This window comes from Gymnodraco acuticeps, unplaced genomic scaffold (genome assembly GCF_902827175.1).
Source record: "Gymnodraco acuticeps unplaced genomic scaffold, fGymAcu1.1, whole genome shotgun sequence".
In the NCBI taxonomy this organism is placed as follows: domain Eukaryota; kingdom Metazoa; phylum Chordata; class Actinopteri; order Perciformes; family Bathydraconidae; genus Gymnodraco; species Gymnodraco acuticeps.
In genome coordinates this window covers 2,255,486-2,281,540 of record NW_022990346.1, presented here as the reverse complement: position 1 = coordinate 2,281,540, position 26,055 = coordinate 2,255,486, and the positions used below count along the sequence as shown (strand labels likewise).

The 26,055-nt window shown below is 41.4% G+C and overlaps 2 protein-coding genes across 3 annotated transcripts; one reads left to right on the top strand and one right to left on the bottom strand.

Moving 5' to 3' along the window:
• The first annotated feature begins 4,466 nt into the window (after positions 1-4,466).
• Positions 4,467-9,221, top strand: LOC117551157 (tripartite motif-containing protein 16-like). Its single transcript, XM_034223899.1, has 7 exons — positions 4,467-4,717; positions 6,632-6,727; positions 6,828-7,037; positions 7,120-7,288; positions 7,369-7,398; positions 7,606-7,674; positions 7,910-9,221. Exons 1-7 carry the CDS (start codon positions 4,496-4,498, stop codon positions 8,476-8,478), a joined length of 1,365 nt encoding a protein of 454 aa, XP_034079790.1. The 5' UTR covers positions 4,467-4,495; the 3' UTR covers positions 8,479-9,221.
• Positions 9,222-9,236: 15 nt separating this feature from the next.
• On the bottom strand, positions 9,237-25,161 carry LOC117551155 (sodium-dependent neutral amino acid transporter SLC6A17-like). Of its 2 annotated transcripts, XM_034223897.1 has the most exons (12): positions 25,042-25,161; positions 21,312-21,764; positions 19,172-19,329; positions 18,339-18,465; positions 16,689-16,870; positions 16,493-16,603; positions 16,168-16,409; positions 15,473-15,665; positions 15,202-15,394; positions 14,435-14,594; positions 14,173-14,335; positions 9,237-12,976 (listed from the first exon to the last, which is right to left on the bottom strand). In XM_034223897.1, exons 2-12 carry the CDS (start codon positions 21,592-21,594, stop codon positions 12,569-12,571), a joined length of 2,220 nt encoding a protein of 739 aa, XP_034079788.1. In that variant the 5' UTR covers positions 21,595-21,764; positions 25,042-25,161; the 3' UTR covers positions 9,237-12,568. The 2 variants fall into 2 exon arrangements, with proteins under 2 accessions (XP_034079788.1, XP_034079789.1); XM_034223898.1 differs by lacking the exon at positions 21,312-21,764 and having other exon boundaries at positions 25,042-25,125.
• Between the last annotated feature and the right edge of the window lie 894 nt (positions 25,162-26,055).

Below are 26,055 nucleotides of genomic sequence, written 5' to 3'. Positions count from 1 at the left end.
CTTCCGAGTAAATCGCCAGAACGCCGACACCTCCTCATCTCCACCACTCCCATGTTTTATTTTGTGTTGTCATAAGTTAGTCTCTCTGCGTTTCTGCGCTGGGTTAATGCTAATGCTAATAATGCTAATGCGAGGATAATAAAATGGCGGCTTCACAAAACTTTTTGGGAGTTTTACGGGGCGTGGTTTGCAATCCTTCCAGCCAATCAGAAATGTAGCTCTTTTCTCACAAAAGAGCCGTTCGAAAGTCCCTGCTCTCTAGCAGGGACTTTCGAGGGGGTAAAAAGGTTCACATGAACTAATTTTAGTACCGGCTCTTTTTGGTGTGAACGCGATAAAAGAGTTCACATGAACTAAGTTCACATGAACCTTTGTGGGGAAAGCGCGATCACGTGACGGACCGTGGCACTACTTTTGACCAAGATATTATTACGCTTTGAAGGGACTAGTTCAGCCAATAATTACGTGCCTAGAAGAATTGACAGGAATTTTAGCGACAAACTTTTTTTTGGTGGATAAGCATGACTCGTTCTTTTTTATGAACTAAAGATTGTGTAGTTCCACTTCTGTGGAGCGGGTTGAAACGATAACAGGGTTCACTTTATGGCCTACAGGAAGAGATTACAAATATCAGTTACTGGTTGTGCTATAATCTGAGCTGCAATTTTTTTAAAAGAACGGTTCGAGGCCGTCAGGCCCAGCAGACTTTTTAGGATCAATTGAGTGCAAACCCTGTAAGACTTCAGAGACCGAGAAATAAGCAAAATCAAAAACAGGGGAGTTCATCTCTAGACTAGGGCTGTGAGTACGAACAAGCCCAAGTCATGACTTTGCTCATCAAAAATGTGACCAGCCTTTGTGAAGTGAGCATTAGACATACATCTGAATTAAAATAATGTTCAGAACATGACCTGAGCAGTGGCGAGCCGTGACTTTTATACCTAGGCCCTCTGACCCCCCCTTCCCTCGAAAAAAATTATTATAGAGTTATTACGTCACAGTGTATACTTCAGCGGAATATCAAAACAGCGGCCCGGGGTGCAAAACGCATCAATGACAGCGACCCTCTACCACACAAAACCATAGCACAAAACTACACCATTTATATAAACACCTATCATGACAGGGCACCCACCACAGCCAAGTAACAATTACAAATGAATTAAGTCGGCACGGCGGCCCGCATTGGCCTACCTTTGATGATCAAATCACTTAAACACAAAGTCCATCCTCCTGTCCTTTTGGATGAAGCACTTGATCTGTACAGATCAGTTCGATAAAGTCATGCCAAAACAGCGACATTTTACACGATAAATACGGGTTTAAATAGCAGCATTTGCCACGGAAGGCGAGTGGCAGCTACCGTAAACCTTCTCTTACTCTGGCATCTTGTGGCAACTCCCGTTGAGCAGCGGCAGATGCCTCGGCGAGTTGTGGCATCTGTGGCATATGCCGGAAGGACTTGCCACAGCTACCACAGAGTAGCGGCCTCTGTGGCATATGCCGGAAGGACTTGCCACTGCCTGCAGATGCCACGAAATGCGCTTGCTGTCTCTCACTTAACTGCAACTCACCACTCTGTCGTATTGCAACTGGGTGCCGGTCTTTTGGCTTTTCCACAGACCGCTTGGAAGCTGCCACCTGCTTCTTCCGAGCTACACACTCTGCCACTAGATGACCAGGTAAGGGTCAAGACAAAAGAAACACAATCTCTTTTTCTTGAGAAGAGAAACAGAATGAGAATGTGTGGCACGCCTGTTACGAGCTTTCCGGAAAGAAACACGATGGGGATTGCTCTGAGCCAAAACACCACTGTGCATTAACACCAGCTCATCCGCCATAGTGGCAGCCTGCTGCAAGGAGGTTCTTTTTCGTTCATTTAAATGAACAACTGTATGTTCTGGGACACAGTTTTTAAACTCCTCCAGCACTATGAGATCACAAACTGAAGTTAAGTCGTCAGCCTTTGATGCCTTACAGCTTACGCCATCCGTTGAATAGCTTTCTCTTCTCTATTGCAAAGTCTACAAAAGTTTGGCCAGGTGTTTTCTTTAGGCCACGAAAACGCTGTCTATAAGCCTCAGGCACAAGCTCATACTCTTTGAGAATAACGCATTTAACTTGTTCGTACACAATACAATCTTCAACAGAAAGAGAAGAGCAAACCATCTGAGCCTTACCAACTAACTTGCACTGTAAAAGTATGGCCCACATATATTTCGGTCATTGCAAAGCAGCAGCAATGTGCTCAAACACAACAAAGTATGACTCAACTTCAGACTCACGAAATACTGGAACCAGCTGAATGTTGTTACTTACATCAAAAGGAGCATCAGAACCTGTCAATGGTTGTGTACCCGAAGAGGATCCCACTGAACCTGTCTGCAGCTCTAGCTGACGCATCCTGAAAGCTGTGTCTGTATCCAACTTTCTGACCTCCAACTCCCTCCTGAGCTGAAAATCTCACTCACGCTCCTCCTTCTCCCACTGTGTAGACGAGCTAATCTCACTTTCAACCTGGCATCTATTTTAGAACCAGTATGAGAGGACTCACTCCACACAAGGGAGGCCATACTAAAACACAAACTAATTTTCAACACTCACACTTAAATGGCAAAATATCTGAGGCTACACAAACATCGACTCTTTCAAATAACAAACTTCCCCAGATCCTGCCTACCACAAACCTACCTATCTTCTGGAGCGTGCTGGGCTCGAGGCGACTTTAAAAAAAGGCAAACATCAGCGGCCGAAACCCTGAAACGCCTGCCCCCAACAAGGGCTAAATCTCCAGCCAGGATAACCCCGAAAATAAAAAAGGCAAAATAATAAATGAGTGCCTGAAGGAAAGACTGATTCAGCCCAGCTAGACACTCCCCTATCTAAACTGAGGAAGCTGTTCAACAGTAGAGACTTCAGCCAATGCTATACTTGTATACACCACTACTACCACCAAAGACAATCATCAACACTACACAACAATCAAATACTCACTCTTCTTCTTCTTTCGTGTAATGTCAGAGGTCCAACTCGGTGTTGTGTAGCCATGCCCGCATCTCTGGTCCTACGTCGAAGAGCCTGGCTTCCGAATATAAAAGGGCAGGTGGTTATTATATGTTCGGCAGTCTGTTCAGGGTCACCGCACTCACATGCAGCACTGTCTGCCAGGCCCCACTTCTTCATTGATGTTTTGAAGCAACCGATCCCGCCTCCCCTTCAACAAGGCAGCACAAGAGATTCTCAATTCCACCTCTGAGGACCTCTCCAGAGATGCATGGTTGGCGGCTGCTTGGAGGTAGGAGTGCGAGCTAGCCGGGCCCTACCACATCCATCCCTACATCTGGGACCCAGGAGATGGCGCCATAGGAGGAGATGACCTACCACGCCGGCAATGGACCACACTAAACCGCCTACAAATACTCACTCCTTGTCTCAAAGATCGGACGAGCCCCCATTTGTTACGTTCCCTCCTAAACTAGGGGTACAAAGGGAAGTGACAAAACACCAAAATAACCGGGCAAGAGAAAAAGGACAGGAAGCTGATCTCTGAAACCACAAGCAGGTCTTTTAATGGACAAAAAGAAAAAGGGCTCACCAGCCAACTTGCAAAGTAAACTAAGGTACAAATGTATAGTGGAGCACATCTCCTAATGATTAACGAAACACAGGTCCCACAGAGAGACAGAGAGACATAGACACATATAGACATAGACACCATGCTGCACACATGCAGCCGAAGGAGAGGGAGACTGCAGCCTTCCTCAGGTCCTTTAAGAAGGCCCTGATTGGGGATTGGGAGCACCTGGAGAGGCTGCACCTGGAGACAATCAGGGAGAGAGAGACACACACAAGCACCAACTGTGGCACGTAACACTGGCCCTCTGTGAATGTACAGAGGGACCAACAAGCTCTCCCGTCTTCACAGTAACTCGCAGAGACGGCATTTAACCCTTAACAGAAACTGAACAGGCAGATTCGAAGGATTTATTTCTTTGGAAATGTTATTTTAAATACAATTAAATCAAGTTATTTTGGTAAAACTAATGAAACATTTAACAAAAAAAAAATGTAATGTTTTTTTGTTGTTAAATTGTTCATTCTGTTTTTAAATGTCTTTTTTTTTAATGTTTTCAAATATTATTTTTTAGAATATCTTAGGGCCTGAGATACTATTAAACACGCTCTTAAAGAATGCTGTAGGTAGCCTACTGGTAAAAAAATATGTAGGAACAGTAAATGAACCCCCACCGCCTTTAAGTTGATGTCACATTCCTGAAGCACAGCACACACACATATAGCTAAGGAATCCAGTTTAATGAGCTTCCATTTTATTTTTCATCAACCTCATCAACACAACTTTAAAAAAAAATGTTGCCCTTTCTTTTCCCCTCCCTTTTACATTCAGTTTAAATTATTTTAGGCACACCCACAATACGAGAAGGAAATGAAACCAGAGTTAAGTTTCGCATTAGAGCCTAGCATCCTCCCTGTGAAGATGTACAAAGGGAAGAACCCCTCAGGATCGGCCTCGAAGAAGAGACCCTGCACCTTCACAGATGCAGGACCCTCTGCGGGCAGCACCCTGTGTGAGAAGCACCACAGCCCGCTGGAGAACTACTGCTGCACCGACCGGCGGCTCATCTGCGCCCTGTGCGCGGTGTCCGAGCACCGCGGGCACTCCATTGGTACCGTGGGGGAGGAGAGGAGGCGCAAACAGGTAGGTGAAACAAACACAAAGAAAAGTGCCATATCTGATATGAGACTTTTGCTGTCCTTTAAACGTTGTATTTGTGCGAGTGAAGAGAATAGTTTTCGATGCCTAGAACAAGAGCAAAGGTTTGCTTATAAAGTTGAATATGTTTTTGGGGCGGGGCAGATATTCTGATGCTCCCCTCAGGAAATAATAACTCAAACATGATTCACAATTCCCTCCACTTTTGTTTGAGGAAGTTACTTACTTTTTGGCGCCTATTTATATCAATAATAAATCCAAGTTTTTATCAAGTGAATTGTCATACAAATAACAGTGTTTCCCCACATTAACATACAAACCCCACAGATCCTCAACTCCGGTGTGTCTCACGCGCTGGTCTCACTCATTAAGGCGAGACGCGGCAGGCAACTGGTCAATTTTGATATGTTGTGCTATTTTGATTCCATAACATGTTTTTCTTTCAGGCTTTTGGAAGGAAAATGTACAAAATACACATTTAGGTGTTTATTTTACTATAGTTTGACTATTTGCATCTGTAGGTGTCTCCTACATTCACCAAAAGTTAGCTTTCTAACGTAACATAAAATACCGCGACCGCTGTTTGCACCATGTCAACAGAGGTATCGTTCGAAAGCTCCGTCTCTCCTGCACAATCTCATCGGATCCAAATATGGTCATTTCCTTTGTATCAGCAACCAATCGTGAAAGTACAAAGGGGTCTTAAACCAAAAAACAAAATCTCATTGGCTGGTGTCAATGCCCCTACAAATGGAATCAAATTATGTGGGAAACACTAATAATAATAATAAATAATTATTTATTTATTTTATTTTGAATTATCTCGCGACCCCCCGGGGTTCCACTTTGGGAACCCCTGCTCTAAACAACCTCCTTTATTGCTGCCTGCTGATGTTTGGTGATCGTTTTCATTCCTTTATTGCGGCATTTCCCTGAATTGTTATAAATAATATGAAGCCTGTGGCCTTTAATTAAGACTTTGGCCTTAACTGCTCTCATAATTATAATTGAAACAAGAACAAATATATCACAATGCACCAGTTATACATATTGAGCCTCCTGCTATTTCCTGAAAACCTTGGGTGCTTTTAAACAGCCGCTGGAGAGCATTTTGATCCTTAATTAATTCAACCACTGATAAGGGCTGTCAAAACTCCACCGACTTTTAACCCAACCAGAAAGTGTGCTTTGGTATGCCGCTGTCCTCTGCTTTGCTTGTGTTACCTTCTCCTGTGTTGTTTGTATTGATTGCTATGCACTCTTCAAACTTTGTTGTAAAAACTTGCTACACAAACTACAGTATATCATCAATTTTAAAGGCATACCAAGTCTTACAATAAAAAATGTTGTTCTATTTAAAGAGGGAATTCTCGGGTTCATATTTGTATTGTGTGCCTCTACTGTGACATTTTACATGCTTTAATGTTCAAAAAGCTGTTTATTTTCTCATACTGCCTGTGCTGCTGCACCCTCTGTCTAAAACCAGAGCCCAGTCTGCGCTGATCGGTTCACTGGCCGGCTCTGTTGTGATTGGTCAACCACCTAGAGATGTCCCGCCGCACGTACAATGTGTTGGGCCGCTAGCGAATAGAATCGCTAGTGATATGTAGTGATATCACTGTGTGACCAGACAGGGGTCTGCAATGTAAACAGTATGTGATGCATGCAAGATCTGCATCCAGTTCAGCTAATCATGTGCTGCAAGTGAAAAATAAAAACCAAAAACAGTCAATTGACTGTAATTATACATTACCTAAGGACTTTGCTATAAGAACAATAAGTGCTTTACCAGTAACTTAAGGAAAACCTTACTGAAATGCTTTATCCTACTTATAAAGCTAACACCAGTATCATAAAACTAAACATATCATGTGTGTCTCTATGCAACACACACTGAAGAGGGAGCTGAACAACATGCAAACAAACTCCAAGCAGATTCTTCAGAAAGAAGAAAATAAACTGAAGCACATGGGGAAGACTCTGGAACAGATTCAGGTGAGGAGCACATGTTAATCATACCTGCAGTATGTGCTCAGAATCCATATGTTTAATATCTAGATACAAGACTGATCCCACATATTTGTGTATGAAACAGGAGGAGGGGAGAGAAACACAGAACTACTGTGAAAGTGTCTTGGTAGGCGTCATTGACTGCCTCCAGAGACATTACATGTTGGTGAGGGAGCTGATCAGAGGTCAGGAGGCTCAGGCTCAGAGTTCCTTACAGACGCTGGAGGAACTGAACGAGAGAGACGTTGAGCTCCATCGACTCGCTGAGACTGACAACGATGTCCATTTCTTGCAGGTATAGTGATCACAGGACTACTGGAGAAACATCACCTGAATCTGTATAAAAGATGATGCTGTATTTCTTTGTCTCTTCACAGAAATGGTTCTCCCTGCGGTGTCTTACCGACACGGATCTTCTTTATCCTCTTCAGGAGGTTTCAGAGGATCCACTTCTGCCCTTCGAGTTTACAAAGAGAGCCGTGGAACAGCTCGGGGAGCAGCTGCAGGATATCTGTGACAAAGAATTTGCCTCAATCCTTCATACTGGTCTGTATTTTAACATCAGTCCATTTGAATACAATATGTATAAAGTTAAGATTGGCTTTAATTCCATATTACCTCAACAGCTGGTGGTGAAGAGCAGCAGCAATCAGGAGGTGAGTCAGTGGACCAAAGTATTATTGAAAATATACATATTTTTTCTCCTGACAAAGATCCAGCTGTTGACATTTCAAAAGTCTGAATTTTAATATTATATTTTAAATGTTGTAAGCATTACAAATGAAACCCCCTTCCACTGTATTGTTTTGCAGTGAAAATATCATAGAGGAATGTCTCAAAACTGCTCTGAAATATTCTCATAGGTGTCTCTGGAGTTACCAACACTGAGCAGAACATGGAGGAGCCCGAAACCAGAGCTGACTTCCTGCAGTGTGAGTGCATCTTTTCTAAACTCACAGCCCAATATTCAGCCATTTGGTCCACATATCTTAACCTTGCACCAAGACAGATGTGGAAAGTAACAAAAACAGTAGAAAAGTACTTTACTGTAGTGTTTGTAGTTTACATTTTTCTAATACTTCTGTACCTTAACCTTAGTGGGTGGAACTTTTTTTTTTTTACCCTAACCCTAACTTTTCCTTTACATGTTTCCCATCATCATCTCAGATGCTTGTAGACTCAGCCTGGATCGCACCACAGCTCATGAGGACCTGACCTTCGCTGCAGGAGACACCGAGGTGAGGCTGAACTCTCCGAAGATGAACGACTTTGGTCTTCGTTCCCCGGACAGGTTCTTCCACCGCATGCAGGTGCTGTGCAAGGAGGGGCTGCATGCCGACCGCTGCTACTATGAGGTCGAGGTGGAAGGAGACAAGGCTGAGATCGCTCTCGCCTACAGGAGGATGAACAGAAAGACTCGAACCCGTCTGTCAGCTTTTGGGGCAAATGAATTTTCCTGGAGTCTTGATCGCTCCTCTAATTACTCGGTGAGCCACAGAGCTGACAGCGTTCAGCTCACATCATCACCGACTCACAGCCGGATCGGCGTTTATCTGAAGTTTAAAGAGGGAACTCTTGCTTTCTACGAGGTGTCGGGGTCGGACAGTATGAAGTTTCTTTACAAGCTGCAGGCTACGTTCACAGAGCCTCTGTATCCGGGCTTCTGGCTCGAAAAGGGATGTTGCATCAGGATCTGTGATCTACCTGAGAGGGACCATAGAAACAGGTTGAGATAGTTAGCTGCAGCACTCACAGCTCTCCGCAATGGCCACAGTATACTTAAAGATGGCCGCCTCTCTGACAATCCTGCTATGTTTTTTTAAATGGGAATATCTCTTTTACTTCGGTCTTCTTTTGATTGTTTTCTGAAGATTTTTGGTTTTCTTGTAGGGGTTTTACAATATAAAGTAGCCTAAAAAGAGTCTTAATGAAACAGTATATACATTTAAGCCCACTGTGCAGGCTGTTGGGTTGACCCAATTACATATTTGTGTTCACTGGACCGAACAGAACTTTGGTGCAAAGAGGAACCAACATTACCATCTTCATCAAAGTCTTATTGTGCTTTGTATGCCTCTGCTTGTCCTTAGCCTTCTCGCATACATGAAATCACGAGAACATCATGAGGGCATTTCTTCAAATTTGGCTCAAACTTTGTGCCAAAATGTAATTATGATTTATTTGATATTATTTTCATGTAATAGTCTACCTATTGTCTTTTATATTACTATAATTATTTTGTATATATCAACACCAGTAAAACCATAACACAAAAGCTTTGTGTGCAGCTGTTTGTATTCTGAAAACTGCCAGTAGCTATACAATATGTATAGAATGAAATGGGTTACTTATTAATATCTGTCTGTATTTAGTTCTGTATCTTTTTCAATAAGAAACAGAAGATAAACATTCCCAATGAAAATGTAACTTTCACCATGACAATTTTGACTTCAAACTGAAAAAAAAACAGAAATACAAAAGCATCTTGTCCACTCTTTATTTATTCATATTGTTGGTGATGTTCACATTTTTTTCTTTTTACAATAGTTGTCAGTATCATACAATCATTATATGACTGAGGAAAGGGAGAGAGGAGCTGTCAAGGGACATCTATAAGGTTTCTCCTGTACAGACAGTGCTTAAAACATGTGCTCAATAAGGCCCTGCACACACAGGTAAGAAGAAGGAAACACACACACACACACACACACACACACACACACCAGCTCTTGTAAGGAAGAGTTAACTTCCCTTTGGCTGTAAGAGGGCAGTTCCTAATCATCGCTAACTCACACGATGTGTCAATCTTAAATTATTCTCCATTTTAATATCTGGATATTGCTTTTACACTACGAGGACAACAAAACAAATTTCACAAACTTTTTTGCAGTCCTAGTGAAAAAAGTGCATTAATCACATTCATCATTACTTTATGTTGCATTTATTGCTAAAACAGTTACCTATTAAGACATATATATATATATATATATATAATTCACATGGGTAAAATCTATCATCAGAATCTTTTGGTTATAATTTTATTTACTGACTTGAACAACAGAGGGATCTCTATATGACGCACGCAGCAGTGGCTGAATCACACAGACTAAGACAAAACAGGAAAGAAAACGGGATGTTTAGAACCACAATATCAGTCCTGTAAGACAGTGCTGCTCTTCGAAGTGAATAAAGTGACCAATCTATGATAATATATATTATTAAAAGTTGTTTTAATTGTATTTTGGAGGCCATGTTATTGCATACAAAGTTTAAGAGACGGACTGGATTTCTTTTGAGAGATATCCAGTAATGAACTTGATGTGTTGTAAAAGAGAAAAGACCGGCTATAAGCTGCTGTGGAAAGTAGATTTGTTTACTAATTGTCATTTTGGTGGTAGTCGTTTCAGATTGTTTTAGTCGATTAAGCCTAGAATTCTTTTGTGGCTTTTCTTCAAGCTGAAAACAAAGATTTTTAGTCAAGGACAACCCCAAGACAGCTGATGCTAGTGTGGCTCAAAACAAGCAGAGCAGTGACTCTATAAAGTGGGGACCGGGGAGTGGACGTCAGCTGACAGCAGGTGGAGCCAGACGAACACAACAGAGATCCAGCTGCTGTTTACACTAAACCTGACATCACCTCCACCTCCCAGCCGCTTTTAAAACCCCACAACAAGGAGTAGCTACAAAAACTACAATAGATATGTCTTTACATATACAATTGAAATAAGCATCATAAAAGAAGAAGACAAAATATACATTATATTTATATATACATATATACTGGTCACTTTTAAAAGATAAATCTTTGTTGTTCGTCACACCTACACACAATGCAAATTTACAGTAATATAAATATAGTCCATTTAATTCCTTGCGCCATGGCTTTGAATATTGTGATAACAAAATAAATAAAGGTATATCCTCTTCCATGTAACAGGAAAGAGAATGTGCTCAGGTCTATTCAGTACCAGTGTGCATGGGTTCAGTGTCTTAGATCTTCATCACACGGAAATATCTATCTGTTTCAATGACACTTCACAAGCTTTATTTTTCCACAAATATACAGAAAACTTGTGCATTTGAGCATATGTGTGTTTTGACTTGTGCATATCAGGTCCTAGATTACATAGGTTAATACTAAGTTTGTGTTTAATATTCCATTATTTTGATTTGACTTTCTTTAACATTTTCGGTCCATTCCTGATTTTTCTGTCCTTTTCATTGTGTTTTCGGTCCATATTGACCTCAGTTTGTGCTCCAACAGAAATATATATTGCTTCTCATTGTATGGTACACATTCAACGGCAGCTATTGTTTTAATTTTAAGTGTGCATTAATCGTTCAAATAATACGTCAACGATTAGTGTTATTAATTTACTTGTGTAAGTGTAAATCTTTTTTGTGCTTTTGAAGCAAGAATGTCAGAACTGCATCAGCGAGGGATTAACATTTGTATCAAATTCACATCAACAAACTGTGCTTTCTGTCACTGCAGAATATGTTCAAGTATCATGAGTTTAAAACCAGGTCTCTGTTGTACTTTCAGCACACCTCACTTCAGCATTTCCTTTCTGTTATTCTGTTACATGAATTATATTTCAAGTGTTTTGTTTTTTAATTGTAACTCTTTGGTGGAGAAACTGAAATGAGTGACTTTCACAATTTATCGTGTATGTGTTACGGACAATGGGACATCATTATTATCCATATCATATTACTCTACTGCATACCACTGTTTACAGAATGAACAATACTGGCTACACACAAAAAACAGAAGGGAATGGGAATGAAACATACATAGATATCTTTATAGCAGCCTTAAACATAGAGCCCTGCGAAAACAGACCAACAAGAGAAGGGTTTTCAAGCTACATCAGAACAGTGTGTAGCCACACTGTTAGGGCTGGGCAATATGTTATATCGATATGGTGGTATTCGACTAAATGATGTCTTGAAATGTGCAATCTTTTTTTGCACTTGACATGTACGCAGTTTGATTGACATCAAATGATAATGGCTTTCCTTGCTTTCTTCACAGACACTGGATGAAAGCCCAATTTTAGGAAAGCATCTGTCCTGAAGTGGTTTAACTTTTGAAAACATTGCCAATCAAATATGGGACATCTGGTCACCCTAAAGGGAAGTGATGTATTTGTGTGTTGTAGCAGTCATTTTATATAACATAATTACCCTAACCCTAACCTAGACCTACAATATTGCAAAATCAAGCTATTTGGTCAATTTTTTTGTTTCTCGACATTGCCCAGCCCACAGTATGTACTCACTGGGATCTCTGCATAAGATTTCATAGAAAATAACTTTCCTAACTCTTCGACTGAGTGGCTTAGACACACAGTATGACCAAGAGAGGCTTTAAACCTCAAAATAATTAAACTCACAATAATCTTTGCTCTCTTTGCCAGTGCAAAGCAGCAGGACCAAACCGGCTCCACTACATTCATTCTTACAGGTCCCTGCGCTGTGCAAACAGGGATGTACGTTAAACTGTGTGTATGTGTGTGTGTGTTGTGGGGGGGGGCTTTGACTGCTGAGGATCCTTATACTAAGGCAAAGAAAAGCAGATCTCAGAACCTTTTCTTAAGCACAGCTTGATTTCAGTGTGTGATCTACTGGCAAGAGTTGTTTTTTTTTCTCCTGCTGCAGGTTGATCTCGGTGTTATTTGGGAAGCATGTGTTCAGATGAATTGGGCGGCTACATACAGTTTTATGGCGTCAGTAGGGCAGTGGTGGGGATGCTTGGCAGTGACCCCCATGGAGACTTTATGGCTGGAGGGTAAACTGTGCGAGGACTGGGCGTCAGACGAGTCAAGAGTCAGACTCTGGCGTGGCGGGTGTGATCGGAGTAGTCGGTGTGGTGGGGCTGACGGCTGGGTTCTGGTAGCTCGTACCGTAGCAGATGTTTGGAGACAGCAAGTTGGGGTCTAGGGTTTTGTTCCCTGCTGGGGTCAGGTAGGGCCGGCCTGCCGGAGCTGTAGGTGGCGCCTCGCCCGGTTTGGCACCAAGAATAAACCTGGACTCGTCCTGCTCCTCCAGGTTGGAGATGTCCTTCATCATGCTTTTACGGTAGGAGACAGACAGTTTGTTGGAGCCGTCTGACATGAGGTTGAAGCGTCTGGCGATGAAGACAATAGGGAGCGGCAGCATGGCCACGACGATGAGAGAGAAGCACATGGTCAGAGCCCAGGGAGGATAGCTCTGGAAGCGTTCCTCAGCCTGCATACACAAACAGAGGGATGAGTGACTAGAAGAGCACACGGATTACAATCTTTGCCTTTGAGAACACACTTTTAGAGATGAGCATGTGGTTTTGTCGGTAATAGAGTGCAATGAGTTTCTTTTTGGTTTGTCAGCTTTTATTCAGACTGAAGTATTTCAATAACTAATACCTTGATGACTGGCTTCCAGTCGGCCAAATAATTGATTTTAAAGTACTATTGCTAGTTTTTAAATCATTACATGATTTAGGACCAAAGTATATTGTTGAACTCCTGCATAATTACGAGCCATCAAGGTGCCTCAGGTCTTCTGGGACGGGTCTGCTATCGGTTCCGAGAGTAAAAACAAAACATGGAGAGGCAGCATTTAGCTGTTATGCCCCGACACTCTGGAACAAACTACCCAAATCATGCACGTCTGCAGAAACGCTTACTATTTTTAAATCGAGACTAAAAACATATCTCTTTGCCGCTGCTTTTAATTGAGATGCTCATATTCGAACTACAGTATGCCTTTTAAACATGTATTGTATACCTGTGGTGTTTATTTTTATTATTTATCTTCGCTTTGTAATGTTTGTTGTAAAATTGTATAATGTGTTTTTTATGTATTTATTCCTAAAAAGTATTTTCATTTGTTTTGTAAAGCACTTTGAATTGTCGCGTATAGAAAAGTGCTATATAAATAAACTTGCCTTGCCTTGATGTCATTACATTCTCTAAAGACATTCATGCTTCCCAGAGGATGAATCTGGCTAACGTTGGTTATTCCCATACTTATCCTTTAGCACCACCATGAAGTCATGTTTTTATGTGCCCTTATCACATTTACCAGGAACATATACAAAATGGTATAATAAATAAATAATGGAAGGCAGCTAGAAAGCACATGCTCACTCACTCACTCACTCACTCACTCACTCACTCACTCACTCACTCACTCACTCACTCACTCACTCACTCACTCACTCACTCACTCACTCACTCACTCACTCACTCACTCACTCACTCACTCACTCACTCACACACACACCACACACACACACACACACACACACACACACACACACACACACACACACACACACACACACACACACACACACACACACACACACACACACACACACACACACACACACACACACACACACACACCACACACACACACACACACCACACACACACACACACCAGCTCTTGGACCCAGGCGTTGTATCCTGGGGGGATGATGGCCATCTCGATGACGGTGGCTGAGATGAGCAAGATGAGACAGATCGGGGAGACGTACTTCCACAGATAGAAATAGATTATACATGGTCGGAAACCCAACATGTCCTCCAGATCCTGCATGAACCTGGCGGAAAAGAAACAGGAAACGCATTACGGGTATGAACAAGCTCCTTTACACTATTAAGCACTTATTGAGTGTAACTAAAACCACAGCTGGTTGTACCTTTTTGTGCCATAAATCCAAGCTACAGACACATTCTCCAGGATGACCACCACTGTGAGAGGTAGTCCAGCAGAGTAGTCATCAAACATGGTGACATAGTAGTTCCCTGAGCGTTGGACGAACAGCAGGCCACAGAAGAAGGCCACAACGCAGCAACACACTGAAACAAACCCAGAGAAGAAACAAAATGAGCACGCCTTCAGAGGAGACAAGGAGACTTTGGTAAGATAAATGGAAAAATAAATGGTTTTCTTTTCAGTTGTGTTGCATACAGTACACTCAGAGTAAGACTAATGCAGCCTAAATGTGTTTCAATGCGTTGCTGAGTAAGCCTGTGTAAACTCCTAATAGCATATTGTGTCTGTTAGCTTTCAGTCAAAGTCAACTTTATTGGCAAGCTTCCAGTTTGTGTGTACAGACAGAGAGATCGAAATACTGTTTCCCACAATCCCGAATATAAAAACAAATGTATATAGAATATACAAATATGAAAATAAAAGATGTGTGCAAATATGTAGTCAAAGACACATTTTTACATGTGCACACATTTAGACCTAAATAAAGACACAACAATCAATATATACAAAATAACAGTCACTTCAATATTTTGAGAATGTACATTAGTGCAGATTGTCCATCGAATGTGCATTATTGCAATATTGTCCATAGCAGCGTAAAAAGTGTCTGGTGCTGGATTTGAGTGTGTGGGGGAGTTATAGTCCAGTGGGGGCAGGTGGGAGAGGGGGGAGAGGTGGGAGTGAGCTTACCTGTGAAAAGCTCCCTATTGACCTTGTAGGTGTCGAGGACAGGTGTGGTGATGCCCGTCATGGTGCCGATCATGCTGCCCAGGCCGAGGTTGATGAGCATGAAGAAAAACATGACCGACCAGAACGGAGACCATGGGAAGTGAGTCATGGCCTCTGTGAAGGCGATGAAGGCCAAACCGGTGCCCTGGACGGACTGCAGAGAGAGAGAGAGGCATAAGTAGGAGAACTACGTTGTGTAAGAGGCACACTGAAGAACATGCCAAAGACTCGCCTTGTTGAGCTCGTCCTCCAGCAAACAAGGATCCAGACCCAGCTGGGCGAAGCCGTCCTCCTTCACCGTCTTGATGACCCTGTATACCTCAGCGTAGTCTGATGTGCTGAGTTGGGAGAAGTTTAAGTGTGGAGGGATGAGATCGTAGCTCAGGACGCTAGAGTTAAGGTATCCCAGGATCTTCTCTGTGTTCCTACAGAGATAAAACATAAACAATTAAGTAGCCATAAAACTGAGTATTTCAAAGAGCATATCTAACAGCAGTGCTAGGGCTATTTTGTACCTTTAGTTGTTAGTTGCAAAATGCTTTAATGATCATGGAAATACATTAGAAACTTTTCCGATATGCTTCTTACCAGAAATGATGACCTGGTTACTCAAGATAATTCACAGACCTTGTTGTGAGCAGTTTCATGTAGGAAGTATTTTCTTTGAATTGTCACCAGAAAAGGGAAAAGGAAGTGTATGAACTGATGATACAGTCTGCTGAAACTTTACTAGTAAAATTATTTAAATGAAAATTGGATTATAGGTAGCCTTATCATTGCACAACATGTATATATTACTGTGAAGATGCTACATTTGTTGATGCATCTACAGTACTTAAATAAACATAACCAAAACAATTATAGACACACCAAACATACGGTATGAATGGTGCTTAAGGATAAAAGCTTCTGCAGATATGAACTTACTCTGCGATGCACTTTTCATTCATGATGTTTGCCTTGAAGCCGAGCACGGCGAACACTACCAGCGTGGCCAGAATGGAGGTGAAGAAGTTAATGAAAGAGACGAGCACAGCATCAAAATGACAGTTGTTATCGATCTTGTTGTAGCTGGAGAAGGCTATGACCCCTCCGAACCCCAGACCCAGGGCAAAGAACACCTGGGTGGCTGCCTCTCTCCACACCTTGGGCTCCAGCATCTTCTCCAACTGTGAGAGATGGACAGAGAAAATCAGATCGAGGAGAATTTCAACATGGCTGATTAAGAATACTGTGAGGAAGAAAGTCTCACCTTGGGAGTGAACATGTGAGCAATGCCATCCACTGATCCCTTCAGCATTAAACCTCTGATCAGGAAACAGAACAGCACCAGGTAGGGGAACAGAGAGCTGAAGTACATCACCTGTGAAAATGAAAAAATATACATTCAGGAAACTGACATTTTTTTCTCATCAGATCATGCATTCGTGTCTCTTCCTCTCCACTACCTTCCCTGAGGAGGCGATGCCTTTGATGACGGCGAGGCAGACGATGATCCAGGCCACCAGCAGAGACAGGGTCATTTTAACGTTGAGGCCGCCGCTATCTGCGATGGTGCTGGTGGTGTTCAGAGTCTGACGGTACCAGAAGTAGGTTGTGGCCGAGCTTTTTTCACACTCTGGCTCCACAACTGTATGTTTTGCAGACAGAAGGAGATTGAGATTTAGAGGAATGGTTGTGAAGATGCAGCTGGGAGGTTTCAATGTCATGGTGAGGGCAAAAGGAGAAATATAATGAGTGTTTGCTCAGGGTCAATATCTCAATCCCCGGCTTGTTTACACCTCTCAGACGTAAAGTGAGCTAAACAAGGTCATCTGTGTGCTTAGTATGCAAAGCATGAAACCCCAATTCAAAACTCCTATTTTTTTACATTACACACACAGTATATCTTGTTACCTTGGGGAAATAGGCTTATAATTATACTTTATTTGAGTTTAGAGTGAGAAGTGTTGCATTCTCCACATAACATTGCTGGGTGATTCATCAATACATAGACACATCTTAATAGATGGATGACAATCTAAATCTGATGTAATCACGATGGCCTCTGCTAAATGAATTACTGTCTGGTTCCATCATGATGTGTTGTCTGGATATATGAGCAGCACACATAGAGTGAAATGCATTACACTCTGTCCTTCAGCATCCTTCAGTCTGAGTCTCTGCTCCCGTCTTCCTGCCAGCCGAGTCGCTGAGTCACACTCATGCTGAGTCACACTCACGCTGAGTCACACTCACGCTCAGTCACACTCACGCTGAGTGTTTCTCGGCTGCCCCAGGGTTTTGTTATTATCGGCTCTGATCAAATGAACTGCAGAGGGTTTTAATCGAGATTATGTCTGGGAAGTTGTGAGGAAGTTCACACAATTTGTCTGGTCTGCTTTCTGTAGGTGTGTCGATAGATCGAGGCTATTAATGTAATCCTAAAGCTTTCAGCATAGTGGCCCATTGAGGAATTATTGTGAGATACTTTTAAACAGATTAACCATAACAATGACACAAATGGACATTCTTCCAGATATTACATAATCCTGAAATTGTAAGCACTCTTAAATTGAAAACATTCTTCTAATGTAATTGATTTCACTTAATGTATTGATTTAATACAAAACAGAAGCTGGCCAACTAATGACCAACAACCAGAAAGTATTCATTATTTCAATGAACAGTAAACTCAGTAGTCATCTTAAGATCGAGGCTGCGTTCAGCTTGTGCTGAAATGTGCCCCTCCTTCAGAATCCTTCTGGTATTATTAAGCTTAGCTGCACTTAGCTGCACTACACTAAAATGGTGGCCATAGTAAGCATTACAATTACTGAACATCAACATGTTTGCATTGTCATTGTGAGCATATAAGTGTGCTGAGATGAGCATTTCATTTTAATTTGATCTTTGTATGTGTATTTATTGTTCTAAATCAAATCAAATCAAGTTTTATTTATATAGCACATTTATAAGCGATTTTTGGTCGAGCCAAAGTGCTGTACATATAATAAAAATAGCCTACAGATAAATGTAGTGGCACTATGCAAATACAGTCAAACCCTTATTTGTAATTACCTACACATTCATTTTTTTGTATTTATTATTTGACTTACTGGCAAGTGACCCATTCCTTCTGATTGGACACTCGCTCCACGGAAGAGGATACTGGAAAGACTGGAAGAAATAGAAGATGCTCCAGCCGATGATCACATTATAGTAGAGACCTACGAAGCCACACACCTGCAGATAGATAGATGGATAGATAGATGGATAGATAGATGGATAGATAGATGGATAGATAGATGGATAGATGGATAGATAGATGGATGGATAGATGGATAGATAGAAAGAAAGACAAATAATAGGAATTTGTCAAATTCTAATGTCAAATTTCCCACACCCACCACACTGTACAACATGAGAAAACGTATGCAAATGAGCTTGGATGCTTGGTGCGTGTCCCATGTTGCTGTCAGTCTTCTGAGCAGTCATGCCAGCCAGGACATTCACCAGCTAAATAAGGTTGAGGAAAGCATGAATAATTAAAGCACTCTCTTTTCAACACTGATCTTCCTCGAGATATTTATAGCTACTTCTGCACCAACCACGCAACTCCAAAGAAAGGCTACCTTTCAGTCTCAAACACATCAATACCTCCCATAAACCCAAGAGAGCCTGAGGCAGTGTGAATGTGGCGGTGACTACAGATGTAATTGCAACATTATCCTGCTTATGGCCATATTTATTTAATGATTTATTTATGATATGAACATGCATATGACACACAAAATCACATTTCATCTAAAAGGAATCAAATTAAATGTTTCCTTTGTTTTATCTGCATGCTTTGTTCCCCTGTTATAACCTCCCTGATTCTTATCACGTACATTAAGTACGTGCTATCAGGTATGTTCTGAAAATAAAAACGAATGTCTCCCCCCCTCACCATCAGACTGGACATCCCTATCCCGCCCAGACTGGGACAGACGTAGTTCCAGACCCCGATGCTCCCACGTCGGATCTTCTGTCCCACAGCCAGCTCCAAGAAGAAGAGTGGGATGCCGATGATGAGGAGGAGGATGAAGTAGGGAACCAGATAGGCACCTGAAAAGAAAGAGGCTTTTTGAGCTAATAGCTGCACATTGTCAGCTTCAGCTTTATTTGAGACCAGCTCATTTCTTATTAGTTTGTAACAGTAAATCATGTGTTTTGAGGCTGTAGTCAATGCTTTGTTACAGATGCTTTTTTCTCATTAACATGCAGCGGAGCACAAGTATTATAAACGTTTAAATTCAATATTCAATACAACATATTAGAGTTTCCAAATAAATGACCGCAAAAATTAGTAAGCACCATTTTGAACGTCCTTTAACAATGTTGATACATTACAAATGTTGTTTTATTATTATCAGTGGCATTTGAACAGCAGTTTAAAAAATCAGCATCAGTTTCACTTCATCAGCATTCAGCATTCAGTGTATTCACGTACTATTAATACACCAAAAGTAAGACATTACATACAGCGGTGAACACATTCAATAATGGGTGGAGTAATGAGGCAGAGAGAGAAGAAAGTGGGTGAAAAGGCTCAATAAAGACAGCTGTAATAGAGTATGAAATAGAAAAGTTAAATATAGAGAGGCTATCTGGGCCTTTGCCAGGATTTGCAAATCCACTCCATCACAGGTTATAACTGGAGCGTGAGATAGATGTGATATATTCGACAGAAGCACCAGCATAAATATGAGACAATGGAGGGAGAAATGATAGAGGACATTAAAGTGAAAAGAAAAATGCATGGCAAGGAAGAGAAATACCACACATGAGAGAGAAGCACACACAGCGATAACTCCCAAACAACACACACCTTTAATGTGTCAGTAATTGGCTGCCAGGCAGACAATTACTGAGTGAAAAATGGCCGCCTGTCAGTCACATGACCTGTCTGGTCTGGTAGTGTACTATGAGTTTATCTTCTCTATAAGCAATAGCCTACATCCTGCCTATATGCAGTACATCAGACACAGAGAGCAGCTAACACAACAGCATTAATGGAGCTATGTGAGCAGCATGTCTATCATGATGACACTATGATCTTCCTCTAGTATAGTTTACACGTTGTACACCTCCGATTACATGCGACCCATACCAAAATAAACCCTTATCATGATACAGTTACATTTTTTATCGAGCCCTTTTTTGTTTACCAGAGTATCAGTGGACTGGCCTGCTCTGCCGACAGTAGTAATCAATAGTGCAGCTACATTTAGACTTGGCCGGTTTCTGCACAACACAGCTGCTCTGCTGGCTCTTCTGGCCTGAATCAGCCTCCATGTTTTCTCATTGGGGGAAACTGAGAGGTGAACAGCTAAACAAAAAGCTGAGCAGATGTTCAAATGCCAGAAATCATGTTTGAAAGATTTCAACAACAAATCATGCATTGTTAAAATATCACATTATTAATACAAATAGTTACCCCATATGATTCCCTTATGTCTCTATGTTGATTTTATATATGTCATTTTGTTAGATGTTCAGTCGAAGTTGACCAACTAATTTAGAAAGGATGTTAAAGCATTCGTTTTTGGTAGCAGTGGCTTAGTCTGTATAGGGACTTGATTTGGGAATCAGTTTGAGTACCGATACACAAAGTGTATAAAAAAGATAACACTGTATTGAATTCTTGCTCAGCCCTTGTGTCAAAGGCTGCTAGTTATTTTAAAAGCCTGCTTGTAACTTTTTACTTCTCCTGCTAGCTTGATCTACAGCTGTGTTGAATGTGGTAAATAAAGCTACATGCTGTTGTTTAACAGGAATACATGTTTACCACCTTAATTTATTGTACTAACATTTCCTTATAAGCACAAAGTATTGCACGAATAAAAACATTGACCCAATGATGGTACTAGAGGGAAATTGAGAAGCCATAAGTATTTATAGCAGAATCATATTTCACAGCATTGTTTGTAATTATTCTCAGTGTCCCTCGGTTGGAGACAAGCAAGGAACTGTGAATTAAATGTCACTTAAGTACATTGACAGGTAATGTGCTTTGTGTCTGGTTTGCTGTGCTTGTCAACACTCACCTCCTCCATTCTTCTGGCACAGGTAAGGGAAGCGCCACACGTTCCCCAGGCCCACAGAGAAGCCCACCTGTGCCAGGATGTACTGCAGTTTGCTGTTCCAGGTGGGGCGTCCATCGTTTTCAGGCACCTCTATCTGTGGGACCTTTTTGCCGGGGGCCTCTCCGACGTTCAGGGAGCTGTTCTTGCAGTCAAACGGCTCCTCATGTGCGAGCAGGTCAGCCACCGACTCTGTGACGTGATCATTGGTCTGCTCGTGCTGCGTCACCTTGCTGTTCTTCGGCATCAGGGAGGCTGAGGGTCGGGAGGGGGGTGGGGGTGGAGAGAGAAAGAGAGAGCGAAAACAGCCTTGTGGGAACAGAAAGAGGTGATGCAGACAGAGAGTGGAGAAGAGGTGGAGGGATGTAGCTCTAAGGGAGATGCTGAGGAGCGACAGCCGGATATTATGCTCTGGGCCTGCATCAGAAAACACAGAAAATTGAAAATGATGTTTCAAGGACATTATGGTTATGACAATTTCAATCAATAATCTTCTATAATTGGATACAAAAAATCCTCCATTTTAAATAAACAAGGTCAGGTGTTGGCCCTTGCATGGCCCATTGAATGTATAGTACATTTAAGCTTCATTTTTCTGGCTGGGATCCATAAATAACTTCACACAGTTGCTGACACAATTATTTTTCTATTATGTGCTTGGTTAGGCTTGTAAGAGGACACAGGATTGTAACACATGTTATGCCTCTCCAGAGCTATGAAGGATGTCAACAGTAAGACAGGAGACCATCAGTCAAACCTGAGAGTTAACCTAACACAAATCTTTCAGCAAAAACTCAGCAGGGACTTGAACCGTCATTTTCCCACCACAACTCTTTGTCTCTCACGCAATGTTTTTGGTTCCAGAAATATTCCAAATCCTGCAAATTGTTCTATTTCATTTCCCTGTTCTGCAAAGCTTAACTTTAATGAAGCTTTTTTCCCCCTTTAAATCCCCTAATCCTCTGAAGCCATGCTGCGACATCCAGCCTCACCCCTCTCTCTGGGAGTGGTTGGTTCAACCCAAACGCAATGGAGGAAGTGAACATGATGCTTTGGATGAAGTGCTGTCATGTGTTCTCTTGATCCACAGCACGAGCCCCTGTGCAGGCTCTCATTACTTATTGAGTAAGTAATTTCTCCATTATAAACATCTGCCGTCCACTGACATGCAAAACTGCAAAGCTTAGGGTATGTGAACACTGTTTCACATGCAGAGGCAAAGATAAGTGAAACAAACCACCGACTACCTCACAATGTATGATTCTCTATATAGTGACTGATCATAAATCACAAAACTGAATAAAGAGGCTGCTCCTTGAGAGTGGTAAAATGTTAGTGTTGCGCACAATCCCTTGTAGTCACAACACGCACCTTTGATATTGAGCTAAAACGAACTCTTTAACTATCTTTTCAGATTCTCCATAATGTAAACAAACTCAACAGAACCACTGTCAGAGTTCCTGTCAGTCCCAATGCCCCAATCGTTTCAGAAATCGTGCTCAGAATGTGCATTTCCTGTCCTTGTTTATATATTTTTCATCCCAAACAGATTTCCTCCTCTCTGCATGTCAAGATGAGCCTGTGATGCAATAATCCATGGTCATTCACAAGTCTTCATAATCCTGTGTGCATTAACTGTAAAGCCCCCACGGCTGTCTTTCTGTCTCATCATTCAATCCCATCCTACATCATACAAGACACGTAATATCAATCAGAGGCTGCATCATCCAGCCAACGCTGAGAAACGAAAACACCCGGCGAGTAATCCTGCTGGAAAAAACCCATCAACACACAGTTCTGATAACCTCAGCTGATACTGAAGGTCTGGCAGTGTTGAAGAGCAGTGGTATTCTTTGCAGGAAAGACAAATGTTTGCGTATGTTTGCAATATTTTCTCCGCTTTAGATCACATATTTCTCATTGTGAAAGATCTACATTTTCGGTACAGAGATAAACACTGAAAAACAATATTACCTTTGATTAAATGACCTACTTAATTATCTGCCTCATCTCTCTATATTTATGTTTTTTCCAGCATAGTTTTTAACCTCCAAATGCATTACTTCCCTTCTTATAAATTACATAAGCTTATAAGCCTACTGAACAAATGTCATAATAACAGCAGAGAGTGCAATGAACAGTTATTGGAGTTTGACTTAGGAAATAATATATGCTGTAGTGTACAGGTTATCAGTTCTTCATGTATGCAGCTGTCTTCTGTTATTACCTCACAATCTTGTAAATTACTGGAGAGGAAACACAACTTTTTCCATTATCAATAAATCTGAAAATGATTTTCTCGATTCATAAATAAAATGTCAGAAAAAAAGTAAAATATGATGTTACATATCCTTAAAGTTTGTCTTCAAATTGTGTTTTTGGTCCCAACAATCCAAAACCCCATCCTGTCACATGTAACAAAGAAAAGCAGCGAATCTTTGTTTTTTTTAACTTGAAAAATCATTGAAATTATCAATCGATCATAACAAGGAACTCTCTGTCAATCCACTAATCGATTGACTAATCGCCTCAGCTTTTAACCAAGTCATAGTAATCAAAAGTCTCCGGTCAGAGTGTATTGAAAGCAACACAACTGAATGACAACAAATAATTCTTAGGGGCTATTGTTATTGCCACACAAGAGTGTTTTAATAGGAAACCTAGTTCACAGTTCAGTACTTTTGACCAACTAGACCACAAGTTCAACACAAGCTCTCAAATATCAATTACAGTTTTATTTTTAATCGATTAGAATGAGGTTTCACGACACTTCCAGAAACACAGGATGTTAAGCTTGATGAAAAACAGCTGATTCTGCAGGTATGGCTGTGGCTCAGTGGTTGACTTCAAATCAGGGGATAGCAAGTTCGAGTCCCACTGCATGTCCTTGTGTCCCTGGGCAAGACACTTCACCCCAAATTGCTCCTCTGGGGATTGTCCACAGTACCGAATGTATGTAAGTTGCTTTGGATAAAAGCGTCTAACAAATGACATGTATGGATTGGCTTAATAATCAGTCCTGTTTAAACGTCCAGACTTGTTCGTTAATCGATTATTGGCCGACTTCCAGCCTCCTGAACCACAGTTAGTGTACAATCATTTTTTTACACGGGAGTACTTAATGCCTGAAGCCTATAACAACTAACTAGTGATACTTTACTGGCAACAGCCCATAATATCTCAGACCTCTAAATAACTAAATGACCTGGACCAGTGTCAAATGAAAACATTAGGACATTGATTTGAACTTGTTTCCCATACAAACCTATTTTAATGTAAAATGCAGCTGAACAGAGCAGCTGCAGGCTGTGTAAACCTGCCCTCACTGATCAACATTAGCAGAGATCACTGTTGGGAGGACACCAGGTGACACGGTGCTGATGCTGATATTTCAGGGTGTGTTTTCTTAGATTTAAGAGCTCATCAAAAGTGATGCAATGACTTTTAAAACGCCCAATCAAGGTCAAAGACGATCAATCTATATGACCTCTGTATAAGCTGGAACTCATTTCAAACACAATGCGAATTGAACACTAACTTCACATGACTCAAAACAAAGCTTTTAAAACAATTTTCAAGCTGTTTGTGAACTTTCCTTAGCAATTAGCAGTCTACACATTTTAAATACAGGTGATAACACCTAGGAAAAAATGTATGCACAGAGGATGGATGTTAGGAAAAAATAAATTCTCACCGTCAGTCTTTGGCACCGATCACCAAAATCCAGGGTTTATCATTAACGCTAGAAAATGTGTGTGTAGGCATGAATACATCCGCCGGGCAGCACTTGTGAGTCGGTGTGGCACTGACTGAGCGGGACTGGAGGACGGAGGATCACATGCTGCTCTTCCCGCAATTAACATGCAGGGTGGAGAGCTCGGGACGCACCGTGACGCACCGTGACGCAGAAAGTGCCGCTCATTACCAACAATGACAAATGATCACCCGCCACTCTATTGCCGTGTGAGACTTCCGGCCATCGCATCTGTGCACGAGAAGGTGGGAGGCTGAGAGACAAAGAAGGGATTTGTCAAGGTTATCCACTCCTACCTGAGGAAGTGATGGTCTGACGCAGCTGTCGTCATTCCAATTGATAACAAATTCATTCAACACTGACCTGTCAGGAATCAGGATACAGAAAAAAACACAGCTAAAGGTAACGCACACAGTATTGAGGTTTTGTTGTAACCTACATGAGACTGTTGGTATAATAACTGAGGAGCAAGCATTTATACTGCTCAACAATAAATGAGCATTAATAACTAAATATATAAAACTCATGATAAATATATGAACAATGAATGAATTATGCAGTGAAAGAGAAAAACAAAACACATTAGGACTTGAAGAAAAGCACATTATTTTTAGACCTTTACACCTATAAGACATGCACCTGTACACTTATAAGGGTAAATCACTTAACTAATGGTCATGATGATTCATAAATTGATGCAGGATGCACACCATCATGCATTTCTGTTGTTCATCATTAACAAATGCTTGAGTCTCCATCACTGTATGATTATATACTGTATACACACTGAATAAATCATGAGTAAGGGGGATTTAATTCATCTTACTTTATAATATGTGACCAATAAGGTTTTCAGGGAGGCCTATTGTTCATTTCAGACCCTTGCATTTGCTAAGCCTCTTAGAAACAAAAGAAAAGCATGCAGTTGCTTTGGTTATTCCCCCTTCATTTAAC